General features: G+C 36.9%; 1 protein-coding gene across 17 annotated transcripts; it reads left to right on the top strand.

The window, feature by feature from the left end:
- Positions 1-1766: 1766 nt before the first annotated feature.
- LOC104444934 (tRNA-specific adenosine deaminase TAD2-like) lies at positions 1767-18822 on the top strand. 17 transcript variants are annotated; one of them, XR_005550803.1, is made up of 8 exons: positions 1767-2317; positions 4848-5001; positions 7184-7294; positions 14163-14322; positions 14420-14507; positions 16996-17123; positions 17819-17919; positions 18718-18822. XR_005550803.1 is itself a non-coding variant. In XM_039311938.1 (4 exons), the coding sequence occupies exons 1-4, from the start codon at positions 2240-2242 to the stop codon at positions 14204-14206; spliced, it is 306 nt and encodes a 101-aa protein (XP_039167872.1). In that variant the 5' UTR covers positions 1767-2239; the 3' UTR covers positions 14207-16228. The 17 variants fall into 17 exon arrangements, 4 of the variants coding, with proteins under 4 accessions (XP_039167872.1, XP_039167873.1, XP_039167871.1 ...); XR_005550806.1 differs by having other exon boundaries at positions 14402-14507; XR_005550798.1 differs by having other exon boundaries at positions 1768-2317; positions 14412-14507.
- Positions 18823-19525: the final 703 nt, after the last annotated feature.

Genomic DNA, 19525 nt, shown 5'->3' with positions numbered 1-19525 from the left:
CTCATCTTTGAGATATTTTCTAGCGAATAATTGTGAATCTCTACAAAACATTGAAGAATTAACCACAGTTCATAGTTTTGTCCATGGAGATTTGGCTGATATGGTTATTGACTCACATGGCAAGGTTAGACTCTCTCTCTCTCTCTCTCTCTCTCTCTCTCTCTCACACATAGCAAAAAATGCAAGATTGAAGGCTTAAGAAAAGTAAACAAATATGAAGTGGTTCTGCACGTATATGCATGTAACATTGGTGGCTTCTGTACTTTTATGGGAATGATTTCTATAGCATGAGACTTGTGTATTAATGCAAGCAAGGATCAATGGATCTTCTCCTTTGGGTACTAATATTAACTTGGATATTTTTTATCGGTCTATCTTTGTAACAGGATTGGCCTATATTTACACTTATCCCTAGAGGAGAGATGCCACAGTGGGTCCTTCCCATTGAAGAGGGCTTCCTATCGTTCATGGCTTCAAAGGACTTGTATGACAAGATTCTTGGATTGGTAATTTGTTATGTTCTCAATAATGATCTACTAGGGCGACCCTTATTTCAAATCGAATCGAGTGTTAATGGAAAAATGCAACTTTTGAATATAGAAAATTATAGTCGATTGGATTCAGTTCATCTCGGGATTGAGTACGCCTTTCCATCTAAATTGTGGGGCGACGTCGATTTTGTTCAAATCGATAGGCGTTATATACAATTTGGTCTTACATTATCGGGTGAAAGCCTTAACAAGTGGGGAGTTCGAATAATATGCAAGCAACTAGGGGAAGATTTGAAGGTTGAGCTTCGAGATAATCAGCTTATAGATCCAGCTTTACTCTATGAGGTCGGTAATGAATTAACAGACTCACAAGCGGAGAGTTCACTTATGCATGAGGATAATTCGAGCAGAGCAGATTGACCGGAGGACTTGCAAGATAGTCAAATGGGTACCAAGGAACATAGTCATACAGGATCAAAGAGAAATCACGAATTTATTCTCACCCAAGACATGCGAACTAAGATTATATCGACTTCCAGTTCGACCGGCAAAGATGAAAATGGTGGTGTTGGCTTGCAGCTTTTGTTGTTAGAATGATGGGAACTTGCTAAGGAAGCAATTGGCAGGTAGGAAAGTGAACTCAGTTGATCTTCATTACAATGCCACCTCCTTTTCCCTTCTCGTTTTCTTTTTCTCAATAGCAAGCTGTTAGTTACCCATATATTTCCATTGCGGTATTTTATGCGTCACACTTAAAATTAGTGTTGACTTTGCCAGCTACGATGATGGAAATGACCAGCCTCGGAGAGAGCTCGACAAGGAGAGAGAAGCTCGACCTGCTTCTAGACTTATAATATCGAGAAAATGAGTTCGAAGGTTGTGGCTGGAGAGTTAAATGAGTGGGCTTGGGACGTGCATTTTGCTGCTAGTGAAGTGGAGGAACATTTCGGAAGAGAAAGATACAACACACTCTGTGGGCATTCTCTATCTTTGTTTCCAATTTTACTCTCTTTCCATGCACTTTTCAATCTTGCGCTTTCATTTCCATGAATTTTCGTTTCGATTCATTCCCTTTCTAGGTAATTTCAATTTTCAGTGTATCCGCTTTTATTCACACTTATTCACCATTTTTGTACTTGGATACGGAACCATGGAGCAATCCCGATTGCTCTCCCTTCACTCTATTATTATTATTATTATTATTATTATTATTATTATTATAAATAGATTCGAACATGTGTTTCATAACAATTTATCTGCAGCCTCTTGCGTATAGCTATTTCTGTTATATCATTTTTGTTTTGGAAAATGACTTTTTAAAATTATAAAAGATTTACCGTGAAATAAAAGGAATGTATCAAAATCGATCGCTTTCATCTTTCCCGATAATTAACCTTCCATCCACACATCAAACCGTCTAATTATGTACTTCCTCGTCCGCTCTTAACCTTCAATTTCTTTTTATTTTTATTTTCCCGTTGTCAGTAAGCTCCTTCCTTTTTTATTTCTTCTTTTTCTTTGATTTTCCCGTTTGTTAGGAAGCTCCTTCCGTTTTCCTCGCCATAGCCAAACTTCCAACCCCATCGATACGACACCATTGAGCTGTGACGAAATGGAAGATCGCCACCTGCCAACGGAGGTGACGCACAGAAGAAGAAGAAGAAGAAGAAGTTCCTCTTACTGAAACGGAGTCCCTAGGGAACCCGACGGCCAGCGGAGGCGACGGACTGCCACCGCCAAACGAAGCCATGGAATTTCCATTGCTTCGGGTGAACGATTCTCTGCTGAGGTTCGTTCTGGGCTTCATGCTGCTTGCTATAGATTAGGTAACGCCCGGCGCATCCGAATTTTATTAAGATGATTTAATACTTGAGCTGGATTTTGAGTTCGATTCGTTTGGTGCTGCAATTGCGCGGGAACTTGAAGGTGTGTCGTTGAATTTGTTTGACAGCCGCTGAATCAGTGTTTCTTCGTGAGTTCTGTCTTGGGATGCTTGGTAGTGAATTCACAGGTTAAAAAACTGATTCTATGCTGAGGTTCGAAGGAAAAACAAGCGAGGGAGAGGAAAATAATGGGAAGTAGATTGTACACGGGTTGGTTCAGTTCTGTTTCAGGCCAAAAAACTGAGCCGATCTGGGCACTGTAAGTTGGAAGGGATGCATAGATTTGGATGATTTTGAGGTGTCTAGGAAATGCGGATGTGCAGTATGTACTCATCATACAGATGTGCAGTGGATTATCGGTTTGACAGGAGAATTGAATTCTGAGAAACTTCGATCACTGGGATATAGGGCTCTGTCTCTATGTTTTATGGGGCGCTTGAATAGGCAAAACCATAGAGAAGTGAAGAAGATGCAGAGAGATGGCAAGCCACTAGGAAAGGTCACTTGACACTCAAGTCCTTTAATCACTAGAGAGAATTGAAAACCAAATTTACTTGGAGTGTGAGAGTAATGTGAACATTGGTTGTTCCCATGGATAACTGGTTAGGTGGTTATTTTCATTTGCCCTGTGGACTGTGGACATGAAAAAGAAATGAGAAACATGGAGGTTACATAAGTTATTCAGTAGATTAGAGACAAAAGCACAAGAAGCTGACCTTCTATTCTGAATTCTGAGGCCTCCGTAACAGTTTAGGATTCTCTTTTTATCCATACGTGCCATAGCTTTCACGAAGGAAAATGACTGAGAAGCTAAAACTCCTGGATGCTTCTTGAATGTTTGAGTGATACTTGATTAATGAAAGATAAACTTCTGAGGTACCAATAATAAGACACACTGGAATAAGCAACATGTAGTTTTTCAAATTAGTCATTGTTTTTTGCTTTAGTGTTGGTAGAGCCATATCAGTTTCAGTGTTAGGTGGGATTCGCATCTGTACTACATAATGAGTATGTATTAATAATCATTACTTGGAAGTATGTTACCGGCATACTATACAGGACCTGCAAGATCTTGATCTTATAGCTACAAGATATGGGTTCATTCGATTAGTAGCTGCATATTGATATATAAATATTTCTATTGCTGGCAAGTTGATGCTGATTTCCACTTGAATTGCCTGTATCATGTATGAGAGAAATTCTGACTATTATACCCATATTTTTATTCTGCTAACAAGTAACTAGACCTATTTGCTTTTTTCTTTTCTTTTTATTTAATGAATAAGGCAAAGGTTGCTTTGGACAGCCTTGAAGTTCCAGTTGGGTAAGAAATCGATTTCAGTAACCAGGTGCGTTTAAGATATGTTACCTAATTTTCTAATTTAGATGATTAGTATCTTCAGTCTTAATTGGTGAATGATTTCACATTGTACATTATATTTATATTATACCTTGATTGAACAGCTGTTTGATTGTTGAGGAAGTGCACCTCACTGCAACAGGAAGAAACAGTACTAATGAGACAGGGAATGTATGTCTATCATTGCTTCTCCACCCCTTTCTAAAATTTTTGGCCAACAGTACTTTGTTGTTGTTATGAATTGATACTCTCAAATTATCCACTTGTAGTTATTGTTGATCTTTTTTGTGTTTCTGCCTTAATATATGTTTATTATATGATAAAATGGTATATCTGAACAAATATTTTTAAATGCGGAGTTTTCTATGCATTATTAGGCTGTAAATGGTTTTGTTCCCATTGTTCTTTCATAAAATATGACTACAACTAACAATAGCAAGAATCTTGCTTTATTATGTACAGTGTTTCACGATTCTTGTTTTCCATTGTGCTCTGTCTGAATTTTGGACCAAGAACAGTCAAAGAAAAAGCTTTAATGAGGATAGAGAGAATAGAGGAATGATATTTATTTTTTTGGATAGAAATAAAGCTGTTGCAAGCTGCTGCATCAGAATGTTGAGTGCTTATAAATTGTGCTGTATTGCATGCTTGAATATGTTAGTGAGCAGTTGATCGCCTAAACAGATTATAATTTTATAGATTATTCTGGGTGTTTATTTATTGCTTTACATTACACGAGAACAAGTTGTTATGGTGGCTTCACCTCTCTTGGTTAAAAAGGTGTCGTGAGAGATGCAAAATTCTGAAGTTATAGGAAGTGAGTTAAGAGACTTCACAAAATCTCCAGTATAGGGAAGATAAGTACAAATTTCACATAAACTTTCAAAGAATCTTGCACTTCAGTACTAGAAATTAGAATACCTAATGGTAAGTAGCAAAGAGAATTGTCCATGCTTCATGTATAAGATCATCTGTTAGACTCTCAGTGTTGTGGGTATTTGAAGAAAGGTCTGAAATTTTTCTTGAAATGCATTTCCTACTAAGAGCAGCTTTCTCTCTAACAAAGCTCCTATGTTTGATATGCTTTCTTTATTTCTCCTTGCGCTTTCCTAGGCAACAAGACATGGAGAGATGGAAGCTCTTGATGTTTTTATTGAAGAGAGGACTGGATTTTCATCTGCAGAAGTTGCAGAGAAGTTTTCAGCATGCTCCCTTTATGTGACATGTGAATCCTGCATAATGTGTGCAGCAGCAAAATCAATAATTGGTACATCTGTTGGTCATATTGAAATAAAACTAAAATTTCGTCAAATTTGTTAATTCAAATGTGATTAGATGGCTCTTAGCCATTTTTAGGTATGAGGGAAGTATATTATGGTTGTACAAATGATAAATTTGGAGGCTGTGACTCAATACTGTCATTTTATTCATGTAGCTCTGAGGTATGCAATAGGTCAGTTTTGGAACTTGCTTTTGTTAATGATTTCATATCTATTTGGTCCCACTTTCAAATTGTGACATCTGTCAATTGACAACTAAAGTTTGCTGGAGGTTTATATGACTCCTATTGTTGATTAATGATGGATGTGGTTTTGTAGTAATTCTGTTTGTTGTCACACTTTGAATATTGCAACACATAACTATGAAATTAAATGGATGCTTATGGAACTAATTTTGGAACTAATTTTCCACTTTTTATGTTCTTTTCCAAGTCCAAATCTAGGAAACTCGAGTTTCCAGAAGTGTCAAGAAGTTAAGTTAAAATTATTTCTTCCTTTCCCTGCTTTGTTTTCTTTTATTTTTAAAATCAATGTGACTTGTTAGAAATTTGCTTATTTTTTAAATTTTCCCTAAAAAATTTACATTTTTGGGAAGTATTACAAGTTAAGGTAACCTTAGCTTTTTTCTTTCCTTTTCTCATTCCCCCTGTTTCATCCCTTCTTCCTTGCTTTTTTCATTCCGGCGAGATTCTTTGATGTCTCTAATGTTCTTAAACGGTAAATTTAGCATCTGAAGAATTATGATTCTTTAACTATGAGAAATTTACGCTTTCTGCTATGCCTTTGGCAATGTACTCGATAAGAAATCTCTTTTCTTGTTTATTAGTTGCAATTGTCTCTTCTTGGATACATGAGGACTTGTGCTTGCTAGATTGAGGTGTATGGCATGCGTTTCCAATATTTAACAATCATAGCTTCTTAAAAGAAATGTGATAATTTAACTATGAGGAATTTCTGATGTGCCATGGGCAATGTACTCGGTAAAGAAATCTCTTTTCTTGTTTATTAGTTGCGATTGTCTCTTCTTGCATAAATGAGTACTTGTGCTTGCTAAATTGTGGTGTACAGCATGTGTTTCCAGTATGATTTTTCATCTGTCTGACGCTGCCATGATTTGACATTTCATGTCTCCTAAGCTTGTTCAGAACTCATCAATCTTTTACTCAGACTTTGGTGACGTAAAGTTAAAAACTTAGTGAAATAGATCTGTTTAATTGTGATTGGAGCAGTGCATAGAGTAGCTAATCTAGATTACAGATGATGTCTTTCTATGGAATTATTAGTTTTAGAAGAAGAGGCTCAAGTATGCTGCTCTTAATAATCTGATTATAAGTCAAAAGTGTTCTCATTGCCTTTCTGAATACGGCATCAAGCAAGGGGATGCTCCTTGCAGATATAGGACCACCTTGTTCAATTTCCACCTTGTGAAACTCAAAAACCGGCCCTAATTATTGCATATTTTCTTGATAGAGAGAATAAGACTGTTGTTAACGGTAAGCATGGTTCATATGCAATGGTTGGAAATTGTAGCTGATTGAAATCCATCCTAGACCAGTATTAGTATACATGTCATCCATAAATCTTCTCTCAATCAGATCACCAGAGTGCCGATAACTCTATGAGAGAACTTGCCCATCCGTATTAAAAGCCTTGAAGTATGCCCTGTTTACGGCATGTTGTTTGATCTCCTAGGACACTAGGTTTAAGCCATTGCCAACCCAAGTACATCTCTTTTAATCTGATGCAAGAAATTTGCCAAGGTGTATAGCCTAGTTACTGTCAATTGATTTAAATGGTACACTTCAGAGTTAATTTGCTTGCCTCAATATCTGTTTTCTGCAGTACAGACATGTCTTAAAGTTGATATACTTAGGACCCAAATGTAAACTTCCTAAGTTAAGCATATTACTTTCTCTGCAAACTTGTTTTTGCTTGGATGGTACCTTTTGCAAAGCATTTTGTCAATTAGTTTGCTAGATTACCTCTTGCATGGTATTTGGACATGTTTTACAAATAGAATCTGTTTTGGGTTTCAAGCTGACGAGCTTTGTGAAAATGCGGAATCATCAGAAATAGTTGGTTGCTTCCATAGATATTCATTCTTTTTCGGCTTTTCAAGTGTATATGGATTTATGGATATTTCCAACTTTTTCCTTGTTTCTCTTGTAGTAATGGAAATTCTAGATCAAATGCACCCTAAGTATAGTTGATTCAATGGAACGGTCTTCAGCCATGTGATGGTTGCAAGGAATGGGTGTAAAATTTGCTCAGTAACAAAAGGTAGAGTAATAGATGCCCAGTCTTTTCTTTTGGCCATTTTTCAGATGCCTTGTTTGTCAAATGTGGCTTTTTCCCCTAGATTGGGTATTCTTAGCCAGATTGTCTTTTGAGAAATGGGATGGCATGTCCATGTTTAAGGAAAAAAGATGAAGTGCAGTATCTTAATTGCTAATCCATTCGTTAGACTCGTTGAGAGAAGTATCTTCTTGATCCTTATCGTGAATTACTAATAAATATGGTTCTTGGTCAAGCAATTCTCTAGTTTGAGCTCTTCAATGCATATATTTCAAGAGACTGATCTGACCTTAACCTTTTCATGCTTTTAAGATAATTAGTACGCTTTGGCAACTCATTACATATAGAAAAGATGGCCTTGAAATAATTTGTCTAGGCAATTGAGAAATGAATTTGATTTCCTTCTCTGTTCTATAGAACCCTATAACTTGAATGTCATTTCTCATCGCCATTTTCCCATCCTTTTCCATTCATTTGCTGTTTATGATATTACATAGTCTATGATTCGTTTAAATATGATAGATCAATGCTGTATGCTAATATTATAGATCAATAAGTAACATTTAGTTTCTCAAAGTCATTGCTGTTTTTGCTTCAATGTTGTTAGAGCATTGGTTTTTGCCCATGGATAACTGGTCAGGTGGCTAATTTCTTTCACCCTGTGGACTATGTGAAAAATACGAGAAACAGAGTTTAGATAAGTTATTTAGTAGAATGGAGACAAAAGCACAAGAAGCTGATTGTCAATTCTGATTTGCGAGGCCTTTACAATAAATTAGGATTCTGTTTTCATCCTTTTGTGTCATAGCTTTTATGAATGAGAATGACCTGGAAGTCCCGGAAGCTTCTTGAATGTTTGAGTGGAACCTGATCAATGAAAGATAAGCTTTTGGGGTACCAATGATCGGACACACTGGAATAAGTAACATTTAGTTTCTCAAAGTCATTGCTGTTTTTGCTTCAGTGTTGTTAGAGCCATATCAAATTAGCAGTTAGGTGAGATTGGCAGATGAATTACAAGGTGAGTATGGGTTGATAATCATTTCTTGGAAGTTTGCGATCAGTATATCATACAGAATCTGCAAGATTTTGATCTGTTGGAATGTATTAGGAAATCTTCTAGAATTTCTCCCTGATTATATTACGTGATTATATTACGTGATATTATGTGATTTGTTTTTTATTCTGATTGCTGTAAATTAGATATTGATAGATATTAGAGGCAACTTAGGATCTTTATCTATATAGGTTTCTTACCTAATTTAGATTCTCTGTTCATGTATTTATACTCATTGTAATCACTCTATGAGAGATAAGAAAACAGATTCTTTTCTTCATGGTATCGAGCCCAAAGGTCCTTCATCTATTCACCTCGAGTAATTTTTTTTTCTTTCGTTCGATCACTATGTCGGACGAATCATCAACCACCCAATCTAACCCTCCATCACTTCTTACAAAATCCACCGAAGCTCATCCCATTCAGATCACTTCCATAAAGCTGAATGGTGATAATTTTTTCGGTGGTCTCAATCCGTTCTAATGTATATACGGGGTAGAGGAAAAAGTGGCTATCTGACTGGAGATAATGCAGAACCAGCGACAGATGACCCCACTTGGGCTGTGCGGGATGCGAGAGAATTCAGCGATTATGACGTGGCTGACCAACTCCATGGAAGAAGATATTGGTGCAAATTATCTGGGCTATTATACCGCAAAGGAACTCGGGATGCGGTGTGTGAGATGTATTCAGATTTGGGTAATCAATCTCAAATCTACGAGTTAACCTTGAAGCTAGGGAAGATGCGACAAGGAGAGGAAACTGTCACAAAATACTTTCACTCCTTGAAACGTTTGTGGCAGGAATTGGATGTATTCAATGATCATGAGTGGATGTGTATTGAAGATGGTAATCGATACAGAAAATTGTAGAAGCAGAACGTATTTATGCTTTCCTAGCAGGGCTTAGAGATGAGTTTGATGAAGTACGGGGCAGAATACTTGGGAAGCAGCCTCTTCCACCTATTGGAGAGGTCTTCTCGAGGTTCGGAGAGAAGAAAGTAGACGGGGAATAATGCTGGGCAAGTCAGCTACCGGCGGAAAGGATGGATCATTGGAAGGTTCAGCATTAACTATATTTGAAGACAAGAAGGGCCATGTTCCTACAACAATAGTTTCCGAGGCAAATATAAGCAAGATCCCCATTAACTTGCGAAGATCAAATGGGAAACCTCGTATTTGGTGTGATTTTTGCAACAAACCCCGTCATACACGGAGACTGTTGGAGGATTCATGGCCGTCCAGCTTCTACAACTAGTGAAGCAAGGAGACCAACTTCATTTAGCCGTGATAATAAGTCTTCTCAGCGTATGCCTCCTACAGCTAATGAGGCCATTGCATTCTCTTTCAGCAAAGAACAACTAAACCATCTTCTCGCAACTACTTCAGGTGGGTCCGTATCGGGTAATCCTACCGCTTCGATTGCCCACCAAGGTAGAAATCTAAATGCCCTCTCTTGTTGTTCACAATCTGTACCTTGGATCATTGATTCGGGGGCATCCGATCATATGACTAATCTTCCATATTTGTTCAAATCCTATATTCCTTGTCCCGGCAACCAAAAAATTCGGATTGCCGATGGGAGTTTTTCATCTATTGCGGGCAAAGGATTAGTTCCACTTTCTCGAGTCTATTAAACTTCATAATGTACTGCATGTTCCTAAGTTAGCCTGCAGCCTCTTGTCTGTTAGTAAACTTTCTAAAGAGTCAACTTGCCGAACTACACCCCAACAGAATGGCATTGCTGAACGCAAAAATCGCCATCTCCTTGAAGTATCGCGTGCCCTCTGTTTTTCAATGCATGTACCTAAATACTTATGGGGGGAAGCTGTGCTAACAGCATCTTATCTAATTAATAGGTTGCCTACTCGGGTATTAAATTACACTACTCCCTTAAATTGTTTCAAAAAGTGTACCCCACAGCTCGTATTTTTCTGATATTCCTCTAAGGGTGTTTGGTTGCACTACATTTGTCCATCTCCCAATTCAGTGTCGATCTAAATTAGATCCTCGGGCTGAAAAGTGTGTGTTTATAGGGTATGCACCTAATCAAAGAGGTTACAAGTGTTACAATCCACATACTGGTAAAACTCATATCACTATGGATGTAACATTTATCGAGTCACAACCGTTTTTTTTCTAACAAATCTCTTCAGGGGGAGAATGGCGAAGTTAGTGAAGAGATTAACTCTCCTGTCCTTCCTAATCCTTTGTTTGAATCTTCGAAAACACCTCTGCCAAATCTTGATGTGTCAAAGATAGGGGAGAAAAGTTCAAGATCACAATGTGATCAACAAGCCCGAGCTTCAGGTTTATACTAGAAGGAAAACTCTTCAAAATATTGCAGATCAGAACTTTGTCCTGGAGCCTCATCCATCTACAACCCCGAGAGATGATCTCTTGCCTTCGTCATCAGGTGATCCTAGTAGTACTCTTTTTCCCTCCATTCCTATCTTAAATTCTGATACTAATGCTTCTAATCTTGATATGCCTATAGCTCTTAGAAAAGGAGTTAGATCATGTACTAAGCATCCTATATCAAAACATGTGTCATTCCAAAAGTTATCTCATCATCATAGAGCATTTGTGTCAAATCTGTCTCACATATCTATTCCTAGAAATATCCATGAAGCTTTGAAGGATCCAAAGTGGAAGATGGCTGTTGAGGATGAAATGCTTGCACTTAAGAAGAATGGCACATGGGAGTTGGTTGATACACCGTAAGAAAAAAAGATCGTTGGCTGTAAATGGGTATTTACTGTAAAATGTAAACCCGATGGGAGTGTTGAGCGGTATAAAGCAAGGTTAGTGGCAAAGGGGTTCACTCAGACTTATGGAGTAGACTATCAGGAGACTTTTGCCCCAGTTGCCAAGATAAATTCTGTTCGAATTTTACTATCTTTGGCTGCTACATTTGATTGGCCCTTACATCAGTTAGACGTGAAGAATGCATTCTTGAATGGTGACTTGGAGGAAGAAGTGTTTATGAGTTTACCACCAGGTTTTGCAGAAACTGAAGGCAAAGTTTGCAGATTAAAAAAGTCGTTGTATGGACTTAAACAATCTCCAAGAGCGTGGTTTGAACGATTCGGGAAGGTGGTTAAAAGATTTGGCTATCACCAAAGTCAAGGAGACCACACTCTATTCTATAAACACTCAAAGGAAGGTAAGCGTGCAATTCTAATCGTCTATGTTGATGATATAATATTAACCGGTGATGACAAAGTTGAGTTGAAAAGCTTGCAAGGGAAGTTGGTGAGGAGTTTGAAGTTAAGGATTTGGGTGCCTTGAAATATTTTCTTGGAATAGAATTTGCGAGATCCAAAAGGGCATTTTTATAAACCAACGCAAATATGTTCTTGATCTGCTTAAAGAGACAGGTCTATTAGGATGTAAAGCAGCAGAGACCCCGTGGAACCAAATATGAAGCTTGAACTTGCCAAGGCTGAAGAAGTAATAGACCGAGAAAGGTATCAAAGGCTTGTTGGTCGACTTATTTACTTATCTCATACTCGACCTGATATATCGTTTGCTGTAAGTATGGTGAGTCGGTTCATGCACTCACCGGGGCCAAGGCATTTTGAAGCGGTATATAGAATTTTACGCTACTTGAAGGGAAGTCCTGGTAAGGGTCTAATGTTTGAAAAACATGGACATCTGGAAATTGAGGTGTTCACGATGCAGATTGGGCTGGAAGTACTATGGATAGGAGATCTACTTCAGGCTACTGCACGTTTGTTGGTGGTAATTTAGTCACTTGGAAGAGTAAAAAGCAGAGTGTGGTGGCAAGAAGTAGTGCTGAAGCTGAATTTCGATCAGTAGCACATGGTGTATGCGAAGTTATGTGGATTAAAGGTATCTTAGATGAACTACAAATTCCAAGTTCCATACCAATGAAAGTATATTGCGACAATAAGGCAGCAATCGCAATTGCTCATAATCCCGTGTTACATGAACGGACAAAGCATGTGGAAGTTGATAAACACTTCATCAAAGAAAAACTTGATAGCGGACTAATTTGTATGCCGTATATTTCAAGTGATGATCAGACTGCTGACATTCTGACCAAGGGATTACATAGAAGGCAATTCATTCGTCTAGTGAACAAGCTGTCTATGGAAGACATCTTCAAGCCAGCTTGAGGGGGAGTGTTGGAATGTATTAGGAAATCTTCTAGAATTTCTCCCTGATTATATTACGTGATTATATTACGTGATATTATGTGATTTGTTTTTATTCTGATTGCTGTAAATTAGATATTGATAGATATTAGAGGCAACTTAGGATCTTTATCTATATAGGTTTCTTACCTAATTTAGATTCTCTGTTCATGTATTTATACTCATTGTAATCACTCTATGAGAGATAAGAAAACAGATTCTTTTCTTCATGATCATATAGCTTTGAGATATGCATTCATTCCATTAGTAGCTGCATATTGATAGTGAAATATTTCTACTGCTGGCAACTTAATGCTGATTTCCTCTTGAGTTGCTAAATGCATGCATGCATGCATGAGAGAACCACTGACTCTTATCCTCATATCTTTTTCTTGAAACAAGTAACAAGGCCCTATGCGTCTTTCTTGTATAAGGCAAAGTTTGCTCTGGACAGCCTTGAAGTTTCAGTTGGGTAAAAAACTGATATTTAGTAGCCACGTGCATTTCAGATATATATCTTTATTTTCTAATTGAGATGATTAGTAGTTGAGTCTTAATTAGTGAATGGTTTCAGATTGTACTCTTTGATTGAATAGCTATGTGATTGTTGAGGATAGGCACGTCATTGTGGCAGGAAGAAACCGGACTAATGAGATGCGAATCGTATAGTTTATCACTGCGTCTCCACCCCTTGTTTAAATTTGGCCAACAGCACTTTGTTATTATTCTGAATTAATACCCTCGAATAATCCACTCGTAGTTATTTTTTATCTTTTTATGTTTTCCCATGATCATTTCTTTAATAGATGATAAAGAATTATCTGAACAAATCTGTTAGTAAGTAGAATTTTTGATGTATTATATAAGGCTGTCAAATGGTTTTTTTCCCATTATTCTTTCATAAAATATGACTACGGCTAACACTACCAATAATCTGGCTTTATTATGCACAATGTTATATGTATTTCATTTTCCATCGTGCTCTGTCTAGAACCATATTATGGTCTTCATCAGCTTTTGTGAAGTTACGTTAGCTAGACTGGTCAACTTATTTTGTATAAAAATGAATTGTGAAATTATTGCCCATTATGATGTAAGAACCTGCTTCTTGGGCACAATTTTTTCACACAACGGCCACATTTACACAAATAGTTTAAGCCCGATTTCTCGTAGAGATAATTTCTTGTCTAATAGTCTATTCCTGTGATCATTTATAGTTATGTGGTGACAAAACACTAAGATAAATGACTTTGCGGACAGTAATAAATAGTTGATGAGAAAAATATTTGGCCCTTTTATTACCTTTTTAGAGCATAATGAAAAAAAAACAAAGGCACCTTGCTTTAGGGGTATATAAAAAATACTGTTAGAAAAGGTGGAGGTGGCCAATCCAATAAGAAGCCTCTTTTTCATTTGAAATTCCCAGCAACTTCAATCGATCAAAAACTTGTTGATATAATTTAATATATGCCTTGATCAATCTTTTATATACTCAATCAGGTAACTTTTCAAAGAAAACATTTCTCATGAAATGCATTCCTAGATTTATGATGAAACTACATGAAGAGCAACTTTTTCTCCTGCAAAGGTCCTAAGTTTGATATGCTTTCTTTATATTTCTCCTTGCGCTTTCTTAGGCAACAAGACTTGCAGAGATGGACACTCTTCATGTTCTTCTTGAACAGTGGCAGAGCACAGGATTTTAGGCAGCAGAAGTTGCAGAAATGTTTTTAGCATGCTCCCTTTATGTGACATGGGAACCGTGCATAATGTATGCAGCAGCATTATCAATCATTGGTATGTCTGTTGATCATACTAAAATAGAACTAAACTTTCCTAAAATTTGTTTGTTCATAAATGATTAGATGACTCTTAGCCACTTTTAGGTATAAAGAAGTATATTATGGCCTTGCAAATGATAAAATTGGAGGCTGCGACTCGATGCTGTTGTTGCATTCAAGTACCTCTGAGGCATGCATTAGGTCAGTTTCTGAACTTGCTTTCGTTGCTGATTTTGTATCTGCTAAGCTCCACTTTGAAATTGTGACATATGATAATTGACAACTCAAGCTTACTGGAGTTTTATGATTCCTTATGTTGATTACTGATGGATGCGGTTTCGTAGTGATTCTATTTGCTGTTGCACCTTGAATATTGCAACACATAACCTCTCGGAGTTTCTGAAGCCTCAAGAAGTCGAGTTTATATCAATTCTTTCTATCCTCGCTTTATTTCCTTTTTCTTAAAGTCTTTATGATTGGTTAAACATTTTCCTTTTGTTAATTTCCACTGAAAAGTTTACAGTTCTGGGAAGTGCTACAACTGACATTAGTTTGTTCTTTCCTTGTCCCTTTGTCCCCTGTTTCTTCATCTCTTCTTCCTCGCTTGTTTTCAGTGCAGTGAGATTCTTTGATGTCTTAATGTTATCAAGATTAGATCAGGAAATATAGTTTCTTCAAATAAATATGATTTTGTGACTATGAGCAAATTATGCTTTCTGATATGCCATGGGCAATGTACTTGAACTTCTTGCATACATGAGGGCAAGTGCTCGCTAAATTGTGGTGTATGGCTTGTGTTTTGAGGAAGATTTATTATCTAACATTTCATGTTTTCTAAGGTTGTGCAAAACTCATCAATTTTTTATTCAGACTTTGTTGACATAAACTTAAAACGTAGTGAAATAGGATCTGTTTGAATGTGATATGAAGTATCTAATCTAGATTATGAGATGATCTCTCTGTTGAAGTATTAGTTTTGAAAGAGGAAGCTCAAGTACATGGGGTAAGAAGCATGAGACGTACCAAGGGATGCATCTAAACAAAAAAGTTCAGTGGGAAAAAAAAAAACCATGAAAACTGACTTTTAGAGCATGAAATACATAGATATGCTGCTGTTAATAATCTGATTATGAGTCAAAACTATCGTGGGAAACATGACCTGGCTCATTACCTTTCTGAATACAACATCAAGCAAGGAGACTCATCTCGCAGATAGAGGACCACCTTGCTCAATTTCCTCTCTTTGGAGCTCAAAAACTAGGCCAATGTACTGCATAGTTTCATGATAGAACGAGACTGTTATAACAGTGAGCATGGTTCCTGTGCGATGTTTGGAAGATGTAACTGATTGAAACGCCCCCTAGCCAGTACTAGTACACAAGCCATCCACAAATCTTCTCTCAATCAGATCACTGTTGCAAGATTACTCTGAAGAGAAGTTGCCCATCCAAATCAAAAGCCTCTAAGTATCACCCAGTTTACAGCATGTTGTTTGTTCTCCAAGGACATTAGGATCCATGTTGAAGAGAAAATATAGAACAACCCAAAGGCATCATGAAAGTTAAAAATTTTAAGCCATAGTTACCCCAAACACCCACTCTTTTATATTTGATGCAAATATTTTGCCAAGGTCAATGCCTAGTTACTGTCAAGTTAATCAAATGGTACAATTCATAGATGATTTGCTTGCGTGAAAACCTATTATCTGGACTACATACATTTCTTAGAATTGATATTCTCAAGACCGATATGTAAAATTCCTAGCTAAACACATTCTCCCACTGGTGAACTTGTTTTTGTTTAAATAATAACTTCTTTTGCAAATTGCTTTGTCAATTAGTCTGCTATATTATCTCTAGCATGATATTTGAACATGTCTTGCGAATGGAATTTGTCTCAGGTTTCAAGCTGATGAGCTAGGCAAAAAAAAAATGCAAAATCATTGAAATATTGGCTGGTTTCCACAGAATCATTAGGTTTCAAGTGTCTGCTTGATATATGAATGTTTCCAACTTTTTTCTTCTTTATCTTGCCATAATGGGAATTCTGGATCAAAGGGTTTCAAATGTTGGAGGTATAATGGTGTAAGAAACAATATCTCTTATGCAAAATTTTAATGAATGAGGAAACCCTGATGGTATGAACAGCGATCAACCACCAGTTGAACTGTCTATTCGAAAGAATTTTATAATATTCTACAGTTAGCACCTATTTACATCAGATAAACCTAGGGAAAATTATAGTTCTTTTTCAATGAACCTGTAGTTAAGTACACAAATTAAGAGGCTTTAAAGAGCATAATAGAGCAGTTCTATTTTTTGAACCAAAGTTTACGTTATCAATCAATGAAGTAGAGCATTGTGCCTGCTAGCTATATCTCCCTGAAAGACCCTCTCGGAAAAGGTTCTGTTATAAAATCTTATACAATGGTCTTCCTAGCACTCATCCATTTCCATAATGTTTAAGAAGAATTCAGGAAGTCTCTTTCTAATTCTACCTTTCGATCAATTCTCCCAACTAGCTAGAGAAAGGATTGTAGCTGTGGCTTTCAGTGATTGTAGATCTTGCTGAACAACTAACTCTCTCTCTCTCTCTACGCATGCATGTGCACTTGTCCATATCTAAATCGTTTGCTGCAATAAAAAATGTCGTTGTATCCTTACTCTGGAGAATTATCTGCACATCCCAGGTAAATACAGCTGGCCCAATTGAATGTTTTGAAAAGAAATTGCAACCTTAGAACTAGCGGGCCATTGGTTGGATTAAAACCCATTCAGAGGTTTTCTCCATCAAGGATAAGGTGCTTATCTTGAGATGGTGGGTACACTTATCCAGACTGACACTAAGTATAGTTGCTTGAGTGGAGCGGAGTTCAGCCATAAAATGGTTGCTATAAATAGGTGTAGAATTTGCCTAGTAAACCAAACAAAAGAATTTTGGATTCCCAGTCTTTTTACTTTTGCCAGTTTTCAGATGCCCTGTTAATCCTCTGAAGCTTTCCTCTAGACTAGGTACTCTTAGCCAGATTGCCATTTGAGAAATATAATGGCACGTCCTTGGTTAAGAAAAAAGACGAAGTGCAGTATCTTAATATTTGATAATCCCCTAGTTAGACTGGTTTGAGAGAAATATCTTCTTCCTTGATCCCTTTCTTGAATTAATTAACATATACGGTTATTCGTCCAACAATTCTCCAATTTGGGCTCTTCAGTTGCAAATATTTTAAGGGACTGACAGACCATAACCTTTTCATGCCTCTTAAATAATTAGTACACTTTGGAAACAAATTACATACAGAAAAAAATGGCCTTGAAATAATTTGTCTTCGCAATGATAAAATCAATTTGGTTTCATGGTTCTTCTTTGTTTTGTAGAAACATGTTACATCAATATCATTTCTCTTTGCCTTTCTTCCCCTCCTTTTCCATTCATTTACTCCTAATGACGTTGTGGAATCTATGATTTGTTCAAGTATTTTATAGATATGCTGAACACTTCTATTTGATGTTCAGCTCCAAAGCCTGACAGTTCATGGGTTAATCATCAGGCTTCTCGTTCGATCTGCATGCATTGATTCTTCCTGTCGACTCCTCTTATACCTTTGCACAACTAGGTAAGACTTTTGAACAATTGAATCCTTACCTTTGATGAATATCATGTACACCATGTATAGTATTATGATGCACCTCTGCTACATATTAAATGATCATCAGTTACTCGTGCTTGTAGCAGGTGGTCTGCATGGTTTGACCTTTCTCTGTCATAGCCTGTTAACATTGAAATGGCACAGATTAATGCGCTGTGGCAATTTTTCTTGTAGTGATATGAAACTCATGCTAAGATTGAGTATACCTATCGCTATAGATTTCCTTTTATAATAGGAAATTAATTACAACGAGGACACTAGAAAAGGTCTTCAAGAGAAGTTAGATGACATCCTTACTCTTCATTCCTGATTCTTGGTTTATTCTGATTATATTGTTCATTGTTCTTATTCCCGATAGTTAATCTCTTCAACCTAAATCAAATTTGCAATCCAGATAGTTCCCATCCTTGAGGTGAATTCATTGCAAAATGACTTTTGAACTATAGTTTTGCGACTCTTTGTATTCATGTAAAGTGCAAATATGAATGTTACATTTAGATACTCGCATCATAAGATTCTCTCTTGTTTGTGTGTGATGACAGTAATGGTTGATGTTAATTATTTTGTCTCATGATGTAAAACATTTTATAATCATAGCGTTTGTAGATAGTCCTTTAAGGGTAGAGATCTGTGTGAATGTTATTTGTGATGATAAGCATTCTAATTTATGGTCAGAGGATGTTTCTAGCATTCCATAGTGTTTTAAATGATTCAGTCCACTCTGACTGATAATGCATGTGCCTTTTATTGCTTTTCCAAACGCAGAATTTCATCAAGGGACCCGAGAAAGGAAGCATAGTGCATGAGCAGATCGTTTTTGCCCAAATGTTGATGTGTTTACTGAGGACTGCAGCTGTGATCAAAGTCCATATTACAGTATAATCTTGTGTAGGCATCATTTTTCTAATGCTAAGTTTTTTTTGTTATCACACGTTCTCTAATCTAGCTTGATTTTTTTTGAGTTTTTCAATTTTTGAGGTAATTCTGAGCGTGCTATTGATGTGTCTAAGCTTCATAGTTTTGAACTATATCATGTGCTTTCCCTAATGATGACAAAAGAAGTGAATGATTTACATGTGATTCACATGGAGTTCTAGGTAAAGAATTGCGTTAACTAGATTTAGGCTTTGTGGTTATATTAATTATGTCCTAAATACTTTAATTTATAGTAATGTAGAGTGAACTAGTATCATGATTAGGAGTGTGTATTCGTCCGGTTCAACCCAAGAACCAGATTGAATTGAACCGGACCAAACCGGCTAGTTCTGAGAGGTTTTCATGGGAACCAATCCTATTCCTGATTCCATGTAAAAGACTAGAGAACACTATTTCTCCAGGCTTGAGATGTTACGTGACTATATGCTTGAGACTCACTTTTTTTGTTGTCAAAATTAACGATATTACTAACTCGGCATTGTAGAAAAACATAAGGTTTCGATGTCCGAACATAAAATCAACATCAGCAAATTAGGGGGATTGGTAATCCAGTTCTTCGGGAGGGAATCGGCTAGGTGGGCTTTGCGACCTAGTCGGCCGCTTGATTGTATGCTCGGCTCAAAACAGAGAATCACGC

Source organism: Eucalyptus grandis, chromosome 5 (assembly GCF_016545825.1).
Source record: "Eucalyptus grandis isolate ANBG69807.140 chromosome 5, ASM1654582v1, whole genome shotgun sequence".
Lineage (NCBI taxonomy): Eukaryota > Viridiplantae > Streptophyta > Magnoliopsida > Myrtales > Myrtaceae > Eucalyptus > Eucalyptus grandis.
Note: the sequence above shows the minus strand (reverse complement) of the source record. Positions and strands in the feature narration are given on the sequence as shown.

Bases quoted from the DNA above. Each gene is read 5' to 3' on its own strand.
- LOC104444934 (XM_039311937.1), top strand. From the start codon at position 2,240: ATGGAATTTCCATTGCTTCGGGTGAACGATTCTCTGCTGAG. The intron at 2,281-3,838 runs GTTCGTTCTGGG...TTGATTGAACAG, and splicing joins GTGAACGATTCTCTGCTGAG to CTGTTTGATTGTTGAGGAAG. The intron at 3,906-4,847 runs GTATGTCTATCA...GCGCTTTCCTAG, and splicing joins GTACTAATGAGACAGGGAAT to GCAACAAGACATGGAGAGAT.